Below are 21,941 nucleotides of genomic sequence, written 5' to 3' on the forward strand. Positions count from 1 at the left end.
AGCTGTTCTGCCGTACGATTCTGTTGACATTCTTATCCTTCTGCTTGTGCCCTTTCTGACACCACCAAACGACTACTGCATTCCCGTGCAAATAATCCTTTTCGTCGAGGAAAATCCTTCTCCTGCATGCGAAAGCCCAGCACTCCGAATGTCTCGCTTCGATCGATCCGACGGAGCGTTTACGATGGCAGAATTCCACTGCTTATCTTTATCTGTGGCGGGAATCTACCCACTGATGTCTACCGAGGGGGAAAGCGTGTGTGGGTAGCGAAAAAGTCCTTAGCCATCCTTCCGGTAATGTAGCGATAATCGTTTCCGACACAAATATGCCACCATTGCCCACATTTTGCGCGTGTGGGCAGAGGCAGATGTGGCAGAAGTGTTGATGAGAGTAGCTCAGAAGCATCCGTGTGCAATGCTGTTTCTGATGTGGTGTGCTTACGATGAAAGAGTTTTAAAGTTGCACGCTGGAAGCGGCACGGATTCGCTGCAAGTCAACGCTTTAAATCAACAGCGCGTGGGCTGTCATCCGTGATGGACGTGTTTAATTTAAATATTTCTGTTTTAGTACATCCAACAGGTGGTCTTGAGGTTAGGACACGCTGAAATCCGTGTCATAAATGTTTCCCTGTCCTCAAGACTTTAATTCGTGATTAGCGGGGAAGCGTCCAAAAAACTATTCTTGGATGGAGAAGACTGCAACCGTCAGGAAAACTCATCTAGCTTTTTTTGATGTTCTTCGCTTAAGTTCTACTTCCCTAATGAGGAAAAGTAGACGCAATGCTCCAATGAATATGGAATTGAAAAAAAGAGAACCTGTACGATGACACAAGCTACGGGCGCACAAGATAACATGAGTTGCATTTTAACTTTCGTCGACATTGGTGAGGAAAAGTTTTCCCCCCCAAGTGCGACAGTTTTCCTTTGGGAGTTTGGAGAAATTCTGGTGGAGGAATATTTTTTCTTCTCTCTCTCGCGGAAGCCACATCCGTCCCACGAAGCAGCATTCCCACTGATGGGGAAGATGATGATGATGATGCTGATGGTGGCGATGTTCCGTTATTTGTCTTTAAAATGTTTTTTGGGTTGCTTTTTTAATTACTTTTTATGATCGTGTGGGTCAGCCATTACCGCTCGTTGAAGCTGAATGCACTCAGCGGGATTCGTTTGTTTGTCTCCATTTTGACACCGTTTTTTTCGATTCCTCCGAACGAGCAATCGGAATTGGAGATAAAAAAGAGACAAATGAAGGATGGTAAAGCTGTCTGCACTAATAAATTGCTAGTTACGAAAGGGCTCTTCTGAGTGAGCTAAGTGAGCCACAAAAAGAAGAAGAGATTAAGGATTCCAAGAGCTCTTACTAGAATTGGAAAAGTGTGAGCGTTGTTCCTTGAGTTTTAGTACAAGGTTTTAGTACAGAGGAAGTTTTCCCTGTTTACACCAACTTTTAAGCTATCCAAAGCGTTCGCCACACCACAATGTCCTGGCAGAATCCTTATTGTTTATCATTTCACGCTTGTAGCAACATTATTTCACAATTTTCCCACCACATTACCTACCGACATTGTGGTAAGATGTAAGGGAGTACAAAACGCCCCTACATCCAGACGGCAGTTATGCACTCTCATAGTTCCTTCTCCATGCTCGTACACCTCGCCGAAAGTTGAAGATGTCTATAAAAATGATGCTTCCTTGGGCGAAAACGTCACTGGCTCAAAGCTCAATTTATATCGTCCATCCGTGGTTCGTTTAAAGCTGCACGATGGTTTACTGGCAGGCTTTCAGCACCTGCCGTTGGAGGTTCCAGGTTCCAGAAGGACCGCAAATGAATGGTAAGTGACTAGTACTTGTCGCCATTCACAAGTCCAAGGACCGCCATCGTTAGCGTGTGTGTAGGGACGGACGGACGGATAGCCGCACCTGATGTTAAGGATCGCCGTTAAAAAGAGGCAAGCACACCTAAGCACCCCTTTTGTGACATACGTCAGGAGAGCGAAGGCTCAGAAAAAAGGGGCCAACCGACGCTGCTCCTTTTACTTACTTGCGATGTGTGGAAACGTGTCGCCCTTTTGAAACGGTGTTCCGCTTGGTTGTTGGTAGATGGGCTTGAGCCCGTAAACGTAACCGGTCTCGGTGTCATAAACGGGCGTAATCAGTTCCTTTTTTTGTCGCAGCAGCTCATGTGTGAAAGAAACGGTGGGAAAAAACACAGTCACAGGGTTGGGCTCCTGGCTGGCGACACTTACCCACTTACGCTTCTTGCTCTTGCTGGGTGGAATGTGATATGAATGCTAATTTTACGTGGAAAGGAAAATGTAACAAAACTTGTGAAGAATGTTTATTTTGGACCGAGGTATATGTTTCGTGGTGATTTTTAAAACGTAAGCATAGATACTTATCTTGAGCAGGACGGCACACACATTTTGACCAGAACAATCAGAAGGATATTAATAAATAGCTCTTCATTGCTTCTTTTTAATGGCTTCTCGGGGAGCTGTACCCTTGACTGATGGTTCTCCTTCCCGGTAGCATTAAAGGATATCCCATCGAAAGGTCCACTCCCGTCCACACAAATTCTGGGAAGGTATGACCTGCCAGCTAGAAGCGAATCGGATTTAATTAAAGCTGATATCGGTCAAAAGAGTCCTCCAGCTCCACTGTTGCTGCTGTCCGGAGCATAAAAGTATTGATTTAAGGATGTTGTCAATTTGTTCTGGCTGCTCCATATCCTAACCTCCCAAACATGGGTCCTCCAATTTTCAATCCCATCGGATCCCGAAGTAGCAATATGCTCGTCTAAATATGTCACCGGAGTCATCCTTTTGAAGTTTGAAATATTGTAGTACAATATAGCCTCCATTCGGAAGCTAGCTTCAGAGACACAGAGTGGAGCTTCTCTCAAGTTCCTCAACGCAAGAATATGAACGGGAAGAACGGGAAGTTTTTCAAAACTCCACTTCATCAATCCAAACGACTAAGCGCTAGTCCGTGTTCGCCCGCACATATATGGGGGTTTGTGTTCATTTATAGTACCGGCCAAGAGTTTTCCCGGTCCATCCCGAGGCAGTTTCTGGCCCGTTAATGCAGCGGGCAGGAAGAAAACGAGCCGGATCGTTATAGTTTAGTAAGTGATTTTATTACACCCGTTCCAGTGGCAAGGAACACATCGTACGGGATGAAGTTCCACCGTTCCTTTTACCCCGATAATAAATCGGTCAATCGATCGAGTAAAGCCTGTTCTCCCACTCCTCGCACACTGGCATCAATTTATGTGAGTAACTTTATTATGGGCCGCCTTGCTGGTGGTCCTGAATGCCCTTCATTCATAATCGGTAGCTGAGATGTGTCTTGAAACTCCCACAGACTGAACTTTATTGGGGATTTCTTTTTTTCTTGGAAAGCGAAACCTCAATACCTTCAGAATCGGTGGTTGTGGTGACTTCCGAAGCATGCAAAATCTCTTCCAACTGGTTCGATCCGTTGATGGAATACGCTATCCACAACAATCCTAGTTTGCCAATCAATCAGTTAAATGATTATCAATTACTTTGGTACGCCTGCAGCAGAAGGAGACAGAGCAGATGGAAATAATATTCCAACCGATTATATTGAATCCCCGGGACGGTAAAGGATCCGTCCAGGAAACATCTTAAGTAGGATTTGTTCGGTTCGCAAGAGCAATTACTGGCTCCACCCCTGGCTGGTGGTGCATTCTATTACTTTAAAATTAAATGAAATGCAGCAGCACCAGCACAAGCTGACCAGCGATTTGAGATTCCTTTCTGGCCGAGAGCAATGCGACGTGGAAATTCTTCCCCGAGGATACCTTTATTTACCAGAGTCTTTATTGTGTCTGCTGATGAAATCATCTCAGGTGCTCTCAGGACCATCAGGACCAAGGCATGGTATTAAATGGTTCGCCTACACGCCGTATGGATGAGTACGGGGAAAGTCTATGAAACTGAGACGCTCGCACTTATTATTGCAATCCGGTCACGGAAGCAAGGGCTCTGGAAACAGTCTTTATCGGGATGGTGTCAGAGGTGCCAGCAGAGTAGCATCCACACCCTCGAGGGACATCTTAATCTGCTCCCTGCTTGCTGTGTGTGTGTTTGTGAGTGCTTTTTCTTCTTCTCGGGCGAGCCGGAAAGCCGTCTCTGTTTACTTTTTCCCTGACCATCGGAATGTCTATGCTGTGCCCCGTTTGAACTTTTCTCCATTGAAGGATTATCCCGGTGGAGCAGGAGCAGTTGGACATCCTTAGCACGACCGACATCTGAAGGGTGCCGCAGATCTGTTCGGAAAGATTGGACGCTTGGAGCGTTGGACGGATGCGAGCAAAAGTTGCGTTAGCGGATGACGGATGACGGTAGCACTTCTGGTTCTATTAGTTTGTTTACGTGTCAAATCAGGTCGAGCACGTTAGATTAGACCATTTTTCACACCAAGTTTTTTTTGCCTTGCTTTCTTTTCCTCGGGAGTGAGCCTTTGTGTTACACAAGCTGGAAGCTGGGGGTCAATGAAAGTGTACTTAGAAGTGTAACAGCGGGACGATACGGGACTCTGGAATGAAGGAATCAAGCGAATGGGTCCTTTTTTTCACACCCGAACACAATAAGAAACAAGATGGTGTCAGTAAGAAAGGAAATTTGCTTTTATCTACACGGCAATGCCATTTGCTTCCGAGCAGTCGATAATCTAGCACCTAGCGCCTGAATGTAGATACCACCGGAACCAGCACATCAGCGCTTTCGCTAAAGACGAACAAAGGGGAGAAGAAAAATTATTATTATTGTCACTTCGCGTACACCATTGAGCAGTTCAGCAGTTCCTCTTTTCCTCGCGGCTAAACTTTCAACAGGAAACGCTTCAACCCCTTCAACACGCAGGAAGGGCGAACCATTTTTTTCGACTTCATCTGCTGAGCTGAGTAATACTTTTGCTTGTTTTACATTTCGTTATGTCGAAGTGCAAAAGCTTGGGTGCGCCGCCAGCCAGACGAATAAGTTCTGACGTTGATCTGTTTAAAAGCAGCCACCGCCAGCGTTGTCGGTGTCAGGTTTTTTGATCTCCCAGTTTAGGGGAAGGCAATTTTTCTTTCGCTTCAAGCGATTATCGAGATTTCAAGGAATACGGAACCAAGTAGAGAGAGGGAGAGGGACAGAGAGAGAGAGAGAGGTTGAAATATCTTCGAGGCAATAAGTACGCGACGATAGATGAAATACCTTTAAGGAAGTCCCTGTTCGTGTCGTGAATGGTTGTCACTGACTCGGTTGCTGACGGATAATAAATTGGATCAAATCAGTACGCTTGATGGTGAACAATTTGTCCGCAGTTTATTGTGGGGTAATTTTAGAATACGATAGGAAGCGATAGAGACGGGAAGTTTTGGAGGGGGTTGGGGGGGGGGGGGGGTTGGCGGAACAGAATTTTCCATGTAAAAGGTGACAATAAACGTTGGCGATCTATTGTTCCGTTTAAATTGGTACAAATTGCATTCGCATTGGAAGTAGCCAAAAGGGAAGTAGTTCTCCGTTAAACATTAGTTCAATTTGATTTGATTTTGGTTGTTTTAATTTGATTTAATTTATCTACAAGGCGCATAAGCTATTAAAACAGGCTCCTTACATATTTAAAATTAGAACAAAAAAACGTATTGCATAGTTTTAGGCGCATATTAGGAAATTTCCCCATCCAATATGATGCAAAATTGCATACTTTCAGGCTTAAATAATTTTAATTCAAATTCATCAAAGCGGCATTCATTTGTCTAACCCTACCGGTCAAGAACAGTTAAGTTAAAGCTAAAACAAAATTATTGAAGGTTTATTAAGCAAATTCTTAATATTGTATATTTTATGAATGTCCATACTCAACACAACATACTATACCTTTTCAGTCATGAGGTTTCCAAAAGCAATGAATCCCTGCCGTACAAGCAACTTCCCTCACTTGGTAGATCGTTAAAATTTTTGTCAAGAAACAATTTGTTTTCCTGTCAGGCCGCGGATTAAGCGTCTTACAGTATCATTTTATCGTTTTCACATTATTTTACCATCACGTCTCAGAATCTACTGCTCTGTTGGTGTGGTTTGTAGCGCAAAGCTTTACACTTTCTTGTTGAAAAGAAATGGGCAACAATCCTTCTACATTGCCCGCAGACGTCGTCGCATTGTCCTTACGCTTTCTTGGCTTATTACTGGTTCCGTAACTCGGGCTTTTCTTTCCTCTGCTTGTTTTCCTTCCGTTTTTTCTTCAAAGCGAAAGGAACAACGGAAAGGCTAAAGGAGAAAACACACAAACACACTTCACCCTGACAGCTTCTTCGCTGTCGGCTGTACAAGGCGCCTTTGCTTCAAAAGCTCTTACCAGATTTAGAGCGTACAGCGGGTGTGTGTGTTTTTTTTTGCTCTCTCTTTGGCTACAGAGGGGAATAGCAAAGTGACGTACGTTGGATTGAGGAAACCCAACCGGAACACGAGCGCGTACAAAGTGGATGAAAAGTGACTGGAATTTAATGAGATTGTACTTAGGCAATTACCATACGCACTTACGACGTCTTACGGCGCGATCTTCTCCGCTCGCAGAACCCCGAGCAGATGGTTAAGGAGATTTGTAATCATTTTGTGTAGTTCCAGCACACACACACACATACAAGTGTTGTTCGCACCCACACACGCACACTCTTCGAGGGATTTGTTTGATTCGGTGGAAAAGTGTGCCGAGCAGCAGTAAGGCTTTGCTTGTTGTTTTTTTTTGCGATCTCGACGCGCACGGTGTAATTCAATTATTTCTCACCGCACCGCGATGCTATGCTTGCTCAATTGCGAGCGCTTATGTTAATCGTGGCATTTGCATGGCCCGAACCGGCCTGTCGCTTGGAATGTCGAATAAGCGGGTGAAATTGTGCCCAACCGGTGTGGGTATTGGTGCGGTTGAATGGAAAATCTTTGATGCTGAACGCTGTCGGAGAAGTCAAATTGTGATTCGATCGGTGTGCTCTTGTGATTCTAAGCTCACACATGTTTCTTTACACCTGATTGTTGTATTATTCATCTGTTTTAAATCCTCCAATAAAGCCTCCCCGATTGAAAGGCTTCTGAGCGTGTAGAGGCAGACGAAAAAGACATCAAACGTACCGGAGAACAGGGCTTAAAAACAGATTGCTTTTTGAGGGATTAAATTAAATAAGTTTCGCTAAGTAAGTATCTCTTAGAAAACGTTCCGAATTGAGTGTGACTTGCAAAGAAAACTTCTGCTCCGAAAGTCATAGTAAAGAAACGTTTCGAACGGTCCACAAACCCTCCGTAGAATGATAAGGCAAGTCCTGCTGAGAAGCACACACGATCCTGATTGTCCCCGTGATTGTCAAGTGATGGTTTGAAGTGTGTTTTTCCTTATCCTTAGTATACATTTAGGGGGCAGCACACGATTCTGCCCCCTAAATGTATACTATCACATCTCAGTTTGGGTCAGAATTTCGGAATCGGAAACTTCCATACGCTGTATAATCCAAGTTGGGTGGAAAAACTTTGCCCGCGCGAAGTTTTCGATGATACTGCGTCTGTTTCGGATGCCCCCAAGCATGACTTGAGTCTTAAGTAGCGAGCAGTCTTGTCCACTTTAAGTTTCGCCAAGGAACTAACTGCCAGCTTCGGGTGTACTTTGGTGAAACAGCATTTGCGTTGCATATGAGGTGATCAAATATTCATCATGCGCTGGTCTCATTATTTCATTCCCTTGAGGGGTACTATCACGGTGAAGGTCTCTTCATCCAGAGTCACGCATACACCAGCTACGGCTCTTCTTTAAAGGTTTAATTCGTGGAATTTAATATTTAAAAGCAAACGTACTTGGTGCGGTTGTTTGGCTGGTAGAAGGATTCCTGAACAAGAGCAATCTTATCCTGGGTTGGAAGGTATTGCAGGTGAATATTGAAGATAAAAATCAGGATCAAAAGTGTGTCTGGCAGCTAGCGGAATCTCCCGTACCAGAATTCAATTCTCGTTCTATTCTTCGTTATTGTTTCCTTCCCTGAAGTACTCTATTTCCTTGAAGTTGGATTTTTTTTCAACCTCGCAAGCAGGTTGTGCGGTTTAAGAATTTGCATGTGACCGCGACCTTTTCACGCTTGCAAGCGCTCATCCTAACCAACGAAAAAGCGAACGGGGGAAAAAGAATGTGGAACACTTAATGCTGCCAGCGAAAAATTAGATCGCTTCAAACAAGATAAAACCACAAATGGCACCACACAAAAACAGGGCAGCCATCGATTTCTTTGAAGCAAAAATTAACCCTCCCAAGCATGAAGACATTTTCGTGGCGGTTTACGTATCGAGTGTCGTTTGGGAGAATGTTCCAGGAAGCTTCTCAAATTACTTCCCCAATCGACTTCAAATGCTTATTAGTCATGATATAATTTTATGAATAAATAATGCTCCAGAATTTTATTTAAATTTAAAAAAAAAATTTATTAACTCCTGTTTATTTGATTTTTTTTAGAAAATACCAGTTAACAAAGGAAGCGATATTCGCCCCCTAGTACAATGGATGAGACAAGTACATGAAAATATATTCCTAGCACCCTCCAGATAATGGAAATTTCATTTCATCCCCCGGAGTGCTCCCAAGGACCCTAACCGCTAGAGGACAGGAAGAGCTGTCTATTATTTTATCTTCAGCCGTAAATCGAAGTCACCGAAGTCAGTGTCTAGCCGCGCCCGGAAGGACACGGCCTAGCAGCCAGCATTCAAAATTTAAAGCAAAACGTCTGAAAGATGATTTGTAACGATGGAAATAGGAAAGCACGCCATGCCGATGAGAGCGTCCCGAGAGGATGGGTTTTAATTCCGTTAAAAGATGGTTTAATATCATTGGAATTCATGGGCCCCAAGGTTGTGGTGAAAGTTGAGGTGAAAGTATCACGGGGTAATTGTTACATCGTAGCGAAACCGAGAGAAAGCGAAGGAGAAAGAGAGAGAGTTCGACTTTGTTCGATGGCATTCTTCCTAGGATCGATCCTTGGACACAATTAGTATTCTGTTGCTGTGTTGATTTCGAGAAGGATTATTGGGCTGAATGGCAGAGTTGCGGTCACAATTTTTGCGACAAGCCTTGTTAAATTATTCGCGGTCCTTTGGGTATCGGTTCGGTATCGGAATGAATATTCAACGGATCGATGTGGAAAGAAGTTGGCCGAATGGGAAATGTATTAACGTGTATTAGAAGTTATTCCGGTGGTATTATGACGTTAGGCCGAATTTATTGCTTTGTTCTGTGTTTTTTTGCTGTGTAGAATGTCCTTCTAAAGGAACATTTTCTTGAGAATGGAGACTTTGGGATATTAGAATTTCGCTTTATGCTGTCGCCCTTGATCTCTTTCCATTAAACAGTCTCTTTAAGACTGATTTATTTGTGTAGCTCTCCTATTGCTCACAGCTCACCTACACCCAATCGAAACGTTCTTTCAAATGCTAATCAAGTTTACACTTCTACTAGAAATATTATTCATATCGCTCCAGTCAACAAGCACTTTTAGCACGCCGAGTGCTTCCGTAACTTCAGGCAGAAGAGAGAGCGTATTTTATTCATGAACGGTTCGGACAGTGAAGCGTTAAGCAACAGGTCTAGCCAGTTCCAAGTAACTCAGTGAGGTTGGAGCGGGTAAACAGGGTGTAGAGAATTAAAATGCAACCAATAAAAACAGAGCGACAGCGAATCGTCGTGATGACACGGAAAGCTTTTCCTCTGAGAACGATGAATCGCTGTTGGGAGCTTGGGAGAAAGTTGATGCTGTTTAATTCTTGCGTTGGAACCCTTTATTCACCCTTTTGTACGAAAGGAGGACCTTTTGTTTAGTGTCCTTTAGTAAAAGCTGGATAGTTTTTCTTCCTGTTCGATGTTCCTATCTTTAGTGTGCCTTGATAGATGTGATAACAAGATAGAGCTTTCCGATACTGTTGCAAATAAAAAGCAAAGACTTTATGTCAAACTTTCCAGACTGTCCCAAAACTTGCTCTACATTTTGTTTATGTCATGCAGAATGAAACGAGAAGCAAAAATATTTCTTCCCGAATAGAAAGTAGTCTTTGGGCATCTTTTTTGACTCATGTAAGATCTATCTCTAAGGAAGACTTGTTCCTTGAGGATTAAACAACTTCAACTCTTGGAAATAAAAGTTGGTCTTTCAACCTCTTTACGACACGTGTTGACCCACAGCAGATTAAGTTTCTCTTCCCGCTTATAACTCTAACCAACAAATTAACCCCATTCACTTATTCAGCCTCAAGCTATGTAATCATACCACAGTCGCTCTACGGGACCGCCCAATGATCTCGATCTCGACACAGCTTCCATGTTTCCTCCGTTGACACCAATAAGAGGTGGTGGGCGAAAGTTTATTTCCTTCCGCAAGGACCGATGCAATCGTAAACTATCTGTTAATGCACTTTCGAGGCAAGTTTTTCACCATCTTCTCTCTTTTGCCCAACATGGCGGAACAACGCACACCGTCGGTGTGTGAAACCCAAATCATAAACTGGATGAAATGAATCGAAGAAAGTGAGCTTTGGTCGGAGAATCCAACGGCCAGGGAGAAGGATGTCAATCGTACTGCAAGCGGATGTAATAGCTGAATAAGGGGTGAAAAAAGTAATTTACACTTCAATTTAAAGTTCGCCATGCTGTGGTGTGTCACACGATCTCTTCGCTTTGAGGTTTCACTCGGTACTTAAAATTGATTCCTTGTGGTGAGGTTCTGGTGCAACTTCTTCAGTTACTAAATTGCTTGTGAATGACTCATTTGGGAATATGTGTTGGTACACCGAATAGAGGAAGCGGAAATGCTTTTCTTTTGCGGTTCATCTGTCGGTTGATGAAATAATTAAGATAATGCTCAGGAAAAGCGATTCGCAAAAGGTCACAATAAATGAGTGCAGTATGTAAATTAATCTGAAAGGCGTGAGCGACCTTTTCATGGACATAATTAGTATTTCTTTAATTATAAGCAGGAGAACAGGTTGAGCTAGCGATAGAAAATGCGTATAATGGGTAAGCGAAAAACTGAAGAAGAAAAACTTTGAAATCTCAAACACAAGCTTACAAAGAACCCATCATAAAATCAGGCCAACCTCTCTTACACGGTACTTAAACGTAAATTTATGATCAATTCAAACCGCTCCCAGCGCACTGGCGCTCCCGCCCCACCGGAGCAGATACAACACAACCGTGCCACGGGGCAAACACCGCAGTTTTATCGTCTACGACATTAAACATAATGTTTATCTTCCCTTCTGACCAGTGTCCGGGGTTCCTCTTTTTTGCTGCTACTTGGCGCACCGTAAACGAGAAGACAAACAGAGAGCGCTGACCCACGCACAGGTCCTTAGGGAAGAAACGATGTGACACACACACACACACACACGTGCTCTTGTGTCCTGTGCGAGGTTAGCAGAAGCGATAAAAAATATGCTCCCGCAAATGGAAAGTTTACGAGCGCAAATGAGCTGGCCCATTTGCTCATCATTAATAAATTATCGTACCCGCCTGCCGGTTACTTCGGTGTGCTGTGTTGTGATGTGGTGTGAGTTACTACTATGTGTGCTTCTTCCAAGCAACATGGTCGAAGCTTCTGCAGCATGGGCTAATGTTTGGACTAGCATTAGAAGCTGTACGCGAAATTAAACTTCCACAAGGGCACGTGTTAAAGTCGTGTCTTTTGTGGTTGTGATGTTTTGATGTAACTTTTTCGGTGTGATTTTATTGACCCCGGGGTGTGAATTGTGGACAACAATTTAACGGAACACCCCTCGGCGAGCAGAGGAAGTCATTTAGAGAAAGCAAGATGGGATGCTTGATTTGAGACATTAATTTTCCACCGGGAAAAGTAATGCTCATTTCATTTCTACCCGGTGGAAAATCTATCTCTAGATGGTTGTTTTTTCTCTTGTTTCTTCTTCTTTCGTACTTCTGCTACAAGATCAAGCGTGACGAACTGGTTGAAGGATAATAAATATTTTATTTCCAATCATTTCGCAACTAAGCCGGCTTGACTGTGATTTGATGGCTGGTGACAGATGGAAAAAATATGGGAGATTGGTAGAAGAAAGGCTGAACCTCGTTAATGTATACTTGAAGGAGGATTTGTCATGATAGAATGGAATTAAATTGAAATAATTTTATTTGTAGCTTAAATTATCAGATTGCTTTATTATTAAGATAATGACCGTTTAACGATCGCATCTATATTTTAGGATTTTTATTAACTAATAATTCCTTTACTCAAAGGCCTGACATCAATAAGCTTAAAACAATCAATCGAGAAACACCCGGTGGAAAAACTACGCACAATGTTCTGGGTGACGGTAGCCCTCTATACGTTATATTTTGCAACACATAACAGCAAACAGAGGTTTTTATTTGATTTTGCATTACGATTTGAACTTTGCTTGCTTTTTAATGGTAGTTCTTCGTTTTGTTGGTAAATTCTTTACTTCAACTGTCTCAATGAATCGTTCTTGAAAAATAAAACGCCTGCAGTTATGCAATCGAAAAGAGTACACTTTATCCAGTGAAGCTGTTGGGCAAGCCCAATAAACTTAATTTTTTGCTTCAAATTATCTTATAAGACCATCGATATTCTCACAATTTCACACGCCTTAGGCAATCCGCATATTTCCTACGTCAACCAATAAACACTGCTAGCTGCCCGGTAACGAGCTAATCTCTCGCATTATAAAGTCACACCGCGTTGACGCACTTTCCCCTTCGCCGAACGTTTCGAAACCCGCCACAAACCACCGGCGTGCAAATATTCATCCCAAAAACGCCGGCACACACGCGCCAGCTCTGGACTATTTGTATATTCAAAACAATTTTCTCCGCACAGTATGTGGTGTGCCCACGTGTGCTGTGCGTTTGTCCAGTTTGTGTGTGTGTGTGGGCTGTCATCGTTCGCGGCATTTTCACCGACTTTTCGGCCGGGACGATTTCTGTTCGGTTCACTTCGAAGCGGAACAATGTTTATGCTAATGCCGTGCGCCGGTTCGTCGCTGAAGCGTTAGAATGTGTGTAAACGGTAGACACATCCTTGTAGCAATATTCCTCCCCGGTGAGCGTGGTCAATGTGTGTGTGGGGAGGGTTTAAAATTTTTAACCATTGCCAAAACGACCTGACTGACTCCTCTCGAGAAGCTGGAGGACACTAAAATCATGGGATAGCGGTTGGACTGGCAGATTATGTGTGGCAAAGGGATGTGTGTGTGTGTGTGTGTGTGTGTGTGCGAGAGAATGTAAACAGACCGAAATAAAAACCGGATCGCAAGCATGATGACGTCGGCTCGAAATACCAACCAAGCACCTGTTCTCCCGTACTCGGTAGCTGGTGTAGTGGTCCTTGGGGGAGATAATATTCTAAGGACTGTAGCACAATTCGGGAGAACGCTTTGCATATCATTTTAGAACCTTCCCACAGCCGTCTTCTTACTGCTACAGGATACGGTTAATTCCAGCACCAGCTGCAGGACGCCGGACGATACGCGCCACAGCCGGTAGGATGGAAATAACAATAAATGAAATGAAAATTGTCATTGTTATTGGGGTGGCGCGGCAAACACGCGACAGGGAGAGAGATTTTTTTCTTCCTATTCCTTTCGTTAACCTGAACATCGATGGAGACGCCTGGTTGACCTGGCGAAGTAATATCCGGTGACCATCTGCACACGCCACGCGTCTCAAACCTGGGCAAAAGGAAACGAAAATTGAAATTATGCTCGAGAGTATTTGAACGGTACACTTTCGTGCCGTTTTCATTGTTGTGCCCATCCGCTGTTGAAGGAATTTCGGTTTTTATTATTCTGTGTGAGAGAAAGTAGGAAAAAAATGAAACAATTTTCTTTACGGTATTTGAGTGTCAGATTGAGGCTAGTGAAATGTGTGGCTCTACCATTCACAAGCACCAATTGGAAAATGAAGAAGTCTGGTTCTGATCGTTTGCGATATGTTCGCAGTTACGCGTGTCAGTACCGAGGGAAAAATTAAAAATGTTGTTTGAAGCGTAATTGAATGGAGGCGGAAATGAATTTTCGTCGGATCAATTTATCTGAAACTGTTGGGAAATGATTAGGGGAAGCAACAATTGCTGTGCAGCAATTTAATTTGCATCAAAGCAACAAATGCTACGTTAGAAAATCTCTTAGGTTTAGTTGCGCCTATGAGTATGCAATCCGCAAAACAGGTACCATTCAAATTTGCTTAAAGATTCAAACGCACACTTTATGTTGTCTTTTTAATTTTTTTCAACCGAAATCGGACCATGCGGTTTCACATAAGTCAAGAATTATTTTCACCCGCTTTTCTGTGGCCAAGATTTTGCGAAACCGGTTGATTAACATGCAACAAAACATATCCGACCGACTGCCAGCATAAGCAAAGCGCGCACCGAAAGCCCTAGTATGAGTGGTGTTTGCAAAACACTTGGTGCAACGGTAGAAAAAGATGCCTTTAAATACGACTTCATTTCTGTGCCGAGGCATTATGCCACAATTGCTCGGGATGCGGGCACGAGATTCAGGGCACTGTTTCAAGTCCGGTCCAGGCTCTAGCTAGAGGAACGATAATTCATGTGCACACACAGAAAGCTCACCACCGTTTCAGTCGTTGCGTTAGCACTTCTAAGATAGGGGAAAAGTAATCCAACGAGCGAACGCTAGGGCCGCATGCGAGATTATGTCAGTGGAAGCACCGGAAGCGATTTGACATGTCGCTGAATTTAATATTTCTCATTATTCAACCCGCTAAGCTACATACCAGCAAAAAAAGAAGCTTGCCCGCGCTACAAAATTACAACACAACCCCAACACAGAAGGTTCGCGGCTCAATTTTTCATCTTGAAGCCGACTAGAGAACCGGTGAGGTACCACAATTCCCAGGATCATTGCGAACGTGGAGCCCAACGATTTTCCATATGTGATAACGAACCGCAAATCTCTCTCGAGTTGTGTTGGTGCTCGGTTTTTTTTTAATATCTGATTCCCCCTTTTTGTGCTATTTGCAGGTAATGTCATGCTCGCGGGAAGTGTGCATGGGAAGCGTTATGACGCCGCACGTCATCGGTACGGAAACGCGCAAACCGGAAATAGTGCAGCAGCACGCGAAAGACTTTCTCGATCAGTACTACTCCTCGATCAGACGGTAAGTAAGCGATTTTACCTGATTCGATTCGATGCCGGCTACAGTGAGCTGTGAGTGGAAATCGATAGCGCCTAAAGTTAGACTAGACGCATTACAATGAATCGTGAAGTGTAGTGGATAGGAAACGTGCTTATTGTTTTCCTTGTGTGTTTCCCTCCCGTTGAAACATCAGCATCAATCATACATATTTCGGGCCGACCGTGTAGCGTAATTCAATTGTAGCTCCCACTCTCGTGAGGGAAAAATATTTGCCTTCCCAATCTGTTTTTTCCCCCTCTGAGGGCATTGCAGTGTACAGGTAGCGTACTGTTCTGGACCCGCATGCCGAACGGAACGAATGTGCTGTGTTGGACGTTTTTTTGTCTCCTTCCCGTTTATCTGTTCCTTCCATACAGTTTTGTTCATTCAATTCAGCGTTGCTGCTCAGACGATGCACGCTTTCCTTAAGTGATACTTTCACTGCTCTCCGGCCGTTGCGTGCTGTGAGTAACAGTGAGCCTCGCACGTGAATGATATGATAAACACTCGTCTCCCGACACACACACACACACTCGTAGGAATCCATCCTGCCAAAGCGCAAACCTATTGACAAACAGTGGGAAGGAAAAAAGGTCCATTTATGAAGCGAAGAGAACCACCGTGCCCGTACGTGAGCGTATCTCTCATTGATTTCTTTTGCGGGATTGTTGTGCTGGAGTCGAGTCGCAGCCTCGAAGTGGATTGCTTTCACCCACAGGCAGTAGTAGCATAGCTGGAGAAAAAACCTAGCCCGCAGCCCCCGCCTCCCCACAAGTAAGGAAGCCATGGATCCCATTTCCCACGCTTACGTACAGCGTAGGAAGCAAATGGTTGTTTAACATGTGGGCATAGCAGGGAGAAAAATGGCCCGGCAGCTTTTAGTGCTCTTTTCCCGGCCGGTTCTGCCGTTGTCCTGCTTGTCCCGTTTTTCTATTTTCAGAAGGGATAAAGTGTTGAACGGGAGGTTTTGTAGTTTTATTTATTTCATTCCTTCCGGCGGGGTGAGGAAAACATGATTCCACTGTTTGATGAAACAGCATGCAAGAAAGGGTGGTTAGCAGATGGTTTTTGGAGTTAATCCTAAGATTATGATGGCATTCCTGCTTGATACGGTGACATTTAACGTACGTCGTGTCATGGCATTTCGTTACAGCGTTTAAAGTTGTAGCTTGGAATGGTTTAAAATTAAATTGAAAAAATGCGCCTAAATGTATGCAATCCGCATGCCGAATTATTTTGGATTTCTAATTTTGAATTTAAAATCAGCTGTTTTTCATAGTAAACACTAAGATTAGTCAACAAACTCATGATTAAAAGAACTTTCACATGTTTTTATCAGAGTTTTGCACCCTTAAGAAATCCATTCCATTTTTCGCCTATTAATGCGCCATATGTTCGCCCGGTGCTCGATGCATGGTTAAACTTTGTCTTCAGCACAGGTCTTAAACTCTCCATCCATAATGTAAACCTACCCAAACACTTCTCAACTACAAGCAAATTTTACACACACACATACACACACACACGCACGTACACAATCCACTCAAGTGCATGTTCTGTTCGTTGCGGTTGTCGCTTAGTCTACCCGAAAAACCGCTCCCTCCCCGAAAGCACCAGCTGGAATGCGTTCCGTACCAGTAACGGGGTTTTAACCACCTGCTCATTAGCGTGTCCAATGCAGCATGCACTAGCCGCCAGCTAGTGGCTCGTGTTGTGCAGCTTCAGCCGCTCGTCAAGAACGCCGACCAGTGTTCGACCAGTTTCGGAATATGTGTCACCGAAACCAACCACCACCGCTGAATGCATCGCCGTAATGATGCTCCGCTCACATCGTCACGGCCGTTATAGGAGGCCCGCTGACTAACACTTTACGCAAAGGGGCAGAAGGACAGAACTTTCTCTGCGCGTGTCTTCGCCAGCCGTCTGAAACGTCATTTTCACGACGAACCTCGGGAAACGAAATGTCCTTGTTGTAAGGCCACAGGCCATTCTAGCCGGGCGAAGGTGCTGCACATCGAGGGAAATAATTACAGACGCGTTCGTTGTCGGAAATCGGTTCAGGTTCGGAATTGAACGGAAGAGTTTGTTCGAAGGAGCCTTCCTTTTATTGGGGAAGAGCTGTTGAGCGATGGTGTTAGGGATACGAGCATCACACTAATCGTACTCGCACTCGAACGAGATGTCGTTAACCAAATGAACGGTTGCCGTTTGGGGTAGGAATTATCTCACATTATGTTTGTAATACCTGGTGGCGGTGAGTGGCCTTAGCCATGTTTGAGCTTTTGTCTAAATCCAACGTGCATATCTAATCAACGGTGACTTTAATTAACCTGAGCACGTTTGTTACGTTTCGATTCGTCGCTGTAGTGTGAATCGTTGCCTTCACTCTTACCAATGATTTTATCATTAATGTTCCTCATTTTCTTATTCTTTGTCTTAAGTTTATTCTTTTCTCTTTGTTGTATAATTTCTAGAGAAATTTCCTATATTTTTTGTATAATTATTCTTAGATTTTAAACGTTCATGACTTAAAATTTGAGTAAGATACTTAATAGAAGCTCTTCTTACTTTGCTTTATTATTTGCTCTGAGGACTCTTTTCGAATTATTCACCTCAGTTTACTTTTGATTTTTTATACCTTCTTTGAACATGTTTTTTAAACCTTCATTGTTATTCTTAGATTTTGATTCTTTATTTTCTATTAGTTCTCTACCTTTTTATTTAATGTCTTGTTTCCATGCCATATTTAGATTCATTTTCTTATTTTCGTTTTGTTGAAGGTTTTGTCATGTTTCTGGTTTTTAGATTTTATTATAAGTACAAGAATTTAAACAAATTTACTTACCATGCGTCCTTCCGTATACTTCAAATATTTTTTTATTTATTTATTTATTTATTATTACGGACTACTGCCGTATTGTCACCACCGCGTGTGGTGACTGTGAATTAAATTCACGAAAACAAACAATGAAAGAAAATTGACCAGGCATTTCCTCCTAGTCATTTGCCATATCCCGGGCATGCTCGGTTGTGTAGTGAAGATGAGTGGTTGTTGTCCATTTCTATTGTTTGTGCGTGTGTGTGTGTGTTGTAGATTTTTTGATCCGGTTCTATTGCTGTGGCTATGGCTCCGAAGGGGGTTGGTTTGGTCCGGTGGTCTATTATGGGTCTGGACTGAAACAAACACGTATACTTCAAATAATTATTTAAATAAAATGTTTTATCCTAAGGATCTATGGGACATTCTTTCTTAGCCCACAAATCCATCCTGCAGCACCATTATTTACCTATTCCCTTCTCGACCATTTCTTTTCTTAAGCTGCACTTAACCTTCTATTATTCCATCCTCTATCGCCCTATTCCCACAACAAAGAAAAAAAAAACCTCAAGTCCCCCACGAGTGTTTGAGGAAAAAGATTCGGAAAAACAGCCCTGCATAAAGATAGCATCACAGCTGAAGTGCACATCAAACAGTGTGCAATTTGCATGGTAATTGCAAGGAAACGTACGATTGCAAAAAGAAGAAGATATGCTGCACCCTTTGGTGATGCACTTGCGAGCGAAATCTTTCCCAACAGAACGCCCGTCGTCATCGAATTTGTAGAGTTTATGGGACGTTTTGTTGAAACGGAGAAGCAAATCGATTCCTTTCCCAGTTTTAAAACACATATCGCCGAGAGGTTTTCCCACGTTGGAATTGGAAATAGAATGAATATTTTCAACAAGAATAGAACGGCTTCACTCTCAGCCGCAGATCGTTTTCCCCGTCGGGCTGCATGCGTTGAAAATAGTTTATTTGACATGTGTCATATTAGAGCAAGCATTTCCGCTATTTGAATCGTGTCAGGGGGGCGCGTTCACGTCGAATGCATAGATTTTCGCACCGTTCGTTTGATCGTTTTTGAGGGTCGTTCCGTGAATCTTATGCAATGTTTGAAATCGTTGATTGAATAAAGGTCTTATTGAAGGCTCAATTTTCTTGGAGTGGAGCATTTTGTTGACACGATAAGGTGTGTCATAGGAATAGCAGATTTTCGTTTAAATATAAAATCTTTTTTTTTTATTTCTTCATAATGCTCTTAAAATAGAACCCAAACCGATCTCATTCGATAAATTCAAACAAGAGAGCGATATCCCACCGAACATCTGTTAGCCTACCTTCAGGCGCCAATCCTCTTTAAATACAAATTCTTCCCACCAAACCCAACACAAGCCAAGGATCGATTTACGGATCGAATAATGAAACAAATTGATTATCGAACACTGGCGTCTCGTACGTGGTCTATTGTTTCACTCGGACGGCTTAAGGTCGATAAAGAGTCCGCCAGCCGCCAGCCGGAGATAAAGTCACTCGAAAGCACGATGGATACATGTATCCCCCGGACTGGATGATTTCTTCATCGCTGCCCCATTCAATATTCGAACCACGTCGAACGTTTGGTGTTTGTGTTGGTCTAGCTGTTAGTGACCACGAGGAAGAAAAGCTGGCAGAATTCCTTGAGAGGGATTGTGGGCATTGTGGAGAGGAATTAATTTTCATTGGTGATCGTCTGCAGAGCGTTCGAGCCGATTCGTTGAGAGGAAACGGTTATGTTTATAATATTAAATATCCATTCCAAAACGTAAGCCTTGGGAAATAGAAAAGAGGAAAACGATTGCGAATCGAAAGCGAGAGTGGAAAACACCAATCAAATACAAACAACACACTTGCCCTCTGCATTCTCCCATCTCTGCTGATGCTGGATTTCAGCGCAAGAGCCTCACTCGGTTACCTTTAATTTCAATCATTTGCAGCACTTTCACCGAACCGGATTGCCAATAGCGTTCCAGGGCAGTAAATAAATCACACCTGTCGACCTGTACCTCGATCGATTACAGCGAACTACGGACCCTTTTTCACCTGATTGTTCCTTGATTTTTGTGTTGTGTTTCCACTGCATTGTCCTGTGTGGAGGTTTGGTTTGACGCGAAAGGGTTCCTTTGTTGCTGGCCGTTTTTCGATTGGGAAAAGGCATTCCACGGCAGCAAGAGTTTATTTACTCTCGATCGCCTAGTGGGAAGGATTGGGGAAAAAATGTTTGCTTTTGACACACGGCCTCAACCACATGGCACCGGGACACTCGCTGTGGCACAGATTGGCAGTGGTTTGTTAATAAACAATTTCGAGACTCGATTTCAACGGTGGCTGGGCGCTGTTTGGGGCGCGGGTTTTGTTTTCACCAGTCAGGAGAAGACGTTGATTTGCCACAATAAATGAAATAGAGGAAGGAATTTTCATATCAATTTTTGTACCTATTGTACTGACCGAAATTTCCAATATGTTTTTTATTATTCGGGACACGAAAAATAAAAACTTGTCCCGAAAAGCCTGGAAAATACATTTAAAAAAGAACAAATTGCATTATTTTTTGCTCTGTGAGCGTCTGGGCGCCTGAGCGCGTTATCATCAAGGGTGAATGATTTTCGATTGGTACTGCGATTTGCTCTGCTTGCTTTCGGTGGATGGCCAATTGGGGGTTTCGCCCACGCCACGACTCGTGAATGCCACCTGACGTTTGGTTTGTATCTTATAAATAAATTTCCCTCCGGTGAACCGTGCCTGACACACACACACAAATAAAGCCACCGGTAAAGGATTTACGACTTTGGCGGTAGCTTTGTAGCGGTTGTTTTTTTCCATTTTCCTGCAAGCTTTCCACTCCGCTCGGAAGCTGTCACCGATGGGATTTTAGAAGTAATCCACCATCCAAAACGGAATTTTCCCCAGGACGGAACCAGGTGGAACCAAAAGGCTATCTCGGCTGTACAGCAAATGTGTAACTGTCGGTATGTTTTGGACAAATTTCAGCGAGAGAGCGATACAATTTTCGCAGTATGGAATGGAATTTGTCCCATCCCATTTTGATTCGACAGAAATGGTCGGACGGCAGCGTAAAATAAACATTTGTCTCGGGTCGTTTGATTCGGTGCTGTTATTCTTTTGTGCTATCATTGATGTGGCGATAAAAAGGGGCGAAAGATCTCCGTACAACCCTTTTAATTTTGCTGAAAGCCTTACCATTTGTCAGGGTGTTTGTCATATCATATTTGTTGCTCGATAAAAGATCTATTTTCACACCTTTGTTCGGCAAGGAAAAGAAGTGCTTGAGCGCAGTGTAAAAGGTTTACCTTTTGCTGCTTTCACACCAGTTATAATCCTATTATGTTTTGCTGCTTTCCTGGAGGTACTTTTCCACTCAGCTGCCTGATCCTATCGTTTAGTATGGAAGCGATTGCAGGAAGAAAAACGTTACACCATTTTGGTTTAAAGCTGCAATAGAATGGTTTGCTTTCAGAATAAATAACAATTTCAATCGTTTACTGGGAAAGCGGGTTTTTTTTCTACTCACCGCTGTCGTTTGCCATTCTTTCGATGGAATTATTCATATGTGGATTGGTAACAGCTTAACAGCACCAATGTTTTGTTAGTTGATGGTTTACAGCTTATAGCCGATAGGGGTGATAGGATTCAGCGGGAAGCCCGTATTGCATTGCCACAGAACCGATTTTCTGGAAACAATTGGCGAAAGCGGATTGTATTTATTTTTAGCGGGAAATAAAGCTTTACGTGGCAAAATTATATTTAGCGTAACAAATAGACTTTGAAATAAAAAACTGATAGCAAAATGCTGCATAATCGTTTTAATCGGAGGTTTATGAATGTTGTGTTGCGAGTTGCATACTTTTAGGCGCAA

General features: G+C 43.2%; 1 protein-coding gene across 2 annotated transcripts in view; it reads left to right on the forward strand.

Annotated features, from left to right (window-relative positions):
* Nucleotides 1-21,941, forward strand: part of LOC118512972 (nitric oxide synthase) — an 86,843-nt gene that overhangs the window by 34,186 nt on the left and 30,716 nt on the right. For both annotated transcript variants that reach the window (XM_036058199.1, XM_036058200.1), the window contains exon 4: nt 15,053-15,189. In XM_036058199.1, coding sequence (XP_035914092.1) covers nt 15,053-15,189 — 137 coding nt within the window. The remainder of the gene's footprint in view (nt 1-15,052; nt 15,190-21,941) is intronic.

This window comes from Anopheles stephensi, chromosome 3 (assembly GCF_013141755.1).
Source record: "Anopheles stephensi strain Indian chromosome 3, UCI_ANSTEP_V1.0, whole genome shotgun sequence".
Classification (NCBI taxonomy): Eukaryota; Metazoa; Arthropoda; class Insecta; order Diptera; family Culicidae; genus Anopheles; species Anopheles stephensi.